At 37.5% G+C, this 3,845-nt stretch overlaps 1 protein-coding gene across 1 annotated transcript in view; it reads left to right on the top strand.

Annotated features, from left to right (window-relative positions):
* The window catches only part of LOC115424896 (uncharacterized), an 11,036-nt gene extending 9,018 nt beyond the window's left edge, over positions 1–2,018 (top strand). The window contains exons 3-4 of the mRNA XM_030142291.1: positions 66–220; positions 1,974–2,018. Of these exons, the coding sequence (XP_029998151.1) occupies positions 66–220; positions 1,974–2,018 (200 nt within the window). The remainder of the gene's footprint in view (positions 1–65; positions 221–1,973) is intronic.
* The last annotated feature ends 1,827 nt before the right edge of the window (positions 2,019–3,845 follow it).

Raw genomic sequence — 3,845 nt, 5'->3', positions numbered from 1 at the left:
ACTTCATTAGAATCAGACGTGTTTTGCAGAAAAAACCCACAGTTTGTTCCTGTTTTTGTTCCTAGTGCATCTGTTCTTGCTGGTCCTTCCAGTATCAGGGGGTCTACTGCTGCTCCTGCTGGTCTTGGTGGTGGTCTGTCTGGTCCATGGGAGACGACGACGGGCCAATCAGCTTCAAACCCTCAGTCAAACTCAAAGTCTGTGCTCACCAGAACATACTGTACACTGCACACATACGGGTTCTTCTGTGAAACTGGGTTTATTTTACAATCTGACTGTTCCATCTGTTTAGAGCCAATAATTAAAGGTGAATGTAGACAGATTGAACCCAGGATGGACCTAATGAGGAGCTCAGAGAAATGAGCCATCCCATAATTAATGAATTTAGAATCAAATATTGGGTCCAAAAATAGGACCCAAATATGGACATGAACTCTCCCTAGGTGTCAGTGCATTAAATGTGTAAACATGTGTAAATGCTCTTCTGTAGACTCTAAAGAAAGACACTGTGTTCAATGTGTCCATCCTACAGGTTTTTCTAATCCACACATGAATTAAGCAAAAAATCTTAAATTAAGCAAAAGAAATCTTGAATTAAGCAAAAAAAAAAACAAAAAAACCCCCCCCAAAACTTGAATTAAGCAAAAAAAAAAAAAAACAAAAACAAAAAAAACCCTTGAATTAAGCAAAAAAAAAAAAAAAGGAATCTTGTATTAAACAAAAAAACCTTGAATTAAGCAAAAAAAGAAAGAAATCTTGAATTAAGAAAAAAAAAAAAAAAAAAACTTGAATCAAGCAATTAAAAGGAATTTTGAAATCTTGAATTAAGCAAAAATGAATAATAATAATAATAAAAAAAAAACCCTGAATTGAGCAAAAAACAAATCTCGAATTAAAAAAATATTGAATGAAGCAAAAAAAAATTCTTGAATTAAGAAAAAAACAAACTTAAATTAAGCAAAAGAAATCTTGAATTAAGCAAAGAACCCTTGAATTAAGCAAAAAAAAAAAAATCTTGAATTAAGCAAAAAAAAAAAAAACAAAAAAAAAAACAACCCTTGAATTCAGAAAAAAATCTTGAATTATGCAAAAACCTTGAATTAAGCAAAAAAAAAAAAAAAGACAAGAAAAACAAATCTTGAATCAAGCAAAAACAAAAGCCTTGAATTAGGCAAAAAAATTCAAAAATAAGAAAAAGCAAAAAAGAAAAAAACAAAAACAAAACACAAAACTTAAATTAAGCAAAAAAAAAAAAAATCTTGAATTAAGCAAAAAAACAAAAAAAACCATCTTAAATTCTTTAATGTAAGCCTTTATAGAAAGCCTCTGAAATCCAACAGTTCAACCTCAGTGTGTTCTTGGAGGGCAGAACCAGACTTTATTACTTTTGTGAAATTTTTACAAAATTTTTATTGTCATGTAGAAAATTAAGGTCAATGAAGTTACCATATTTGGTTCCTTACCTGTAACTGGTAAAAAAAAAAAAAAAAAATCCAAGAGGTAAATATGGGTGCTTCTATTTTAGTGTCTGTTACCGTTCCATCTGTTTAGACCCGATAATTAAAGGTAAATGTCGACAGATTGAACCCAGGATGGACCTAAAGAGGAGCTCAGAGAATGAGCCATCCCATAATGATGCTCTTCTATAGACTCTAAATACAGACACTGTGTTCAGTGTGTCCATCCTAGTGGTTTTTCTAATCCACACATGTGGGTTTGGCAGCAATCTGAATCTCATTCCAGCTTTGGTGTGGAACCCATCGTGTCCACTGGTGTTACATACGGAACCTGAACATTTAAACACTAAGTAATCAACAGTGATTTTTCAACAGCGGTCATTTTTATGAAACACTCTGCCTCGAATAATTAGTTCAATTCCCAAAATGCACCTGTGAGAGAATAAAGAGATATTAAATAAATAACTAAAACAGTAGTGTGTATTTTCCGTGTCCTTTTGATGGTGTTTTAAACAGATGTACAAGTTCAGGATTGTTCTCAAATATCGAGTTGAGGACTGACTGAAGAAAAGACTGGTTTACCAGACTAGCATCAGCAGGTGACAGAAGGACATGACTGACCTGAAAGGAAAGGAAATATGGAGTCACTTCTGTTCTATATTTAGCACTGGTGACCTGGAACATTTGTTTGTTTGTTTGTTTTCATGTGTAAACATTGTGTTTATTGTAAATAGTGTTCGGCAAAAATAAGTGTGAACTTCAGCTGAAACCCTTTAGATCGAATGAAATATGGAACAAATGGATCTGATGGTTTAGTTTAAAGGAAGTAACCACCAAAGAAACTACTACTACTAATACTACTACTACTAATACTAATACTACTAATACTACTACTACTACTACTACTACTACTACTAATACTAATACTACTAATACTACTACTACTACTAATACTACTACTAATAATACTACTACTAATACTACTACTACTACTAATACTACTAATACTACTACTACTACTAATACTACTACTACTACTACTACTAATACTAATACTACTGCTACTGCTACTACTACTACTACTACTACTACTAATACTACTAATACTACTATGTTTACGCATTTGGCAGACGCTTTTTTCCAAAGCGACTTACAGGGGAAAACCAATTAAATCACTCAATCAATCAAATTTTATTTATATAGCGCCAGATCACAAAAAAGTTCTCTCTTGACATTTTATATATAGAGTTGGTCAAAACCAGACTCTAAGTCAATTCTACAGAAACCCAACAATCCTCCAGGAGCAAACACTTGTGACTGGTGACAGTGGAAGGAAAAACTTCCCTTTAACAGCAGAAACCTGGAGCAGACCCAGACTCCTGGAGGATGGCCGTCTGCCTGGACCAGTTGGGGTTAAAGAGAGAGAGTAGAGAAGGGGAAAAAGAGAGAGCGATAGAGATAGAGACTGGGGGAGAGGGGGAGAAGGGGGGAGTAGGGGGAGACACATGGAGGCGTTTGAGGATAAGTGAGTGGTGATGATGAGGGCAGGGAAGAGGCCGGACCACCGCAGCAGGTCCAGAGATAATCGTGAAAGAATCTGTGGCTGTCCTGGGAAAAACCTTATTAGAATATTTAAAATGGAATGTTTGAAAGTGCTAGGACAGGAGGTGCTCTCGGAAGAGCTGGGTCTTCAGGAGCTTCTTGAAGATAGGCAGGGATGACTCTGTTCTTGTAGCACTTGGTAGAGCGTTCCACCAACGTGGAACGACCCATGAAAAGAGCCTGGATTGTCTTGTACAAGGTCTGGGGACCACCAGACTACGTTCCCCAGACGAGCGGAGTGGTCGTGGGGCGACATAAGCTTTTATTAGTGCACCTAAGTAGACAGGAGCAGACCCACGGAGAATTTTGTAGGCTAGGATTAAAGATTTGAATTTGATGCGGGCAGCTATGGGTAGACCAGTGTAACTCAATGAGTAAGGGGGTGACATGTGCCCTTTTAGGCTGATTGAAGACCAGACGCGCTGCTGCATTCTGGACCATCTGTAGTGGTTTGACAACACAAGCTGGGAGGCCCGTTAGAAGAGCATTGTAGTAGTCAAGATGGGAGATAACCATAGTCTGCACCAGGAGCTGGGTGGCCTGTTGGGTTAGGTATGGCCTGATCTTTCTTAGGTTGAACAGAGTGAAACGGCATGATCGGGTGACAGAGGCAACGTGATCTGTGAAGGTCAACTGATTATCAATCATGACTCCCAAGTTACGTACTACACTGGTAGGAGCCAGAGGTATGGAGTCAATAGTGATGGAGATGTCCTGCTGTATGGTTGGCTTAGCTGGGAAGACCAGCAGTTCAGTTTTGGACAGGTTCAGCTGAAGGTGATGGGC

This window comes from Sphaeramia orbicularis, chromosome 8 (genome assembly GCF_902148855.1).
Source record: "Sphaeramia orbicularis chromosome 8, fSphaOr1.1, whole genome shotgun sequence".
NCBI lineage: Eukaryota > Metazoa > Chordata > Actinopteri > Kurtiformes > Apogonidae > Sphaeramia > Sphaeramia orbicularis.
Note: the sequence above shows the minus strand (reverse complement) of the source record. Positions and strands in the feature narration are given on the sequence as shown.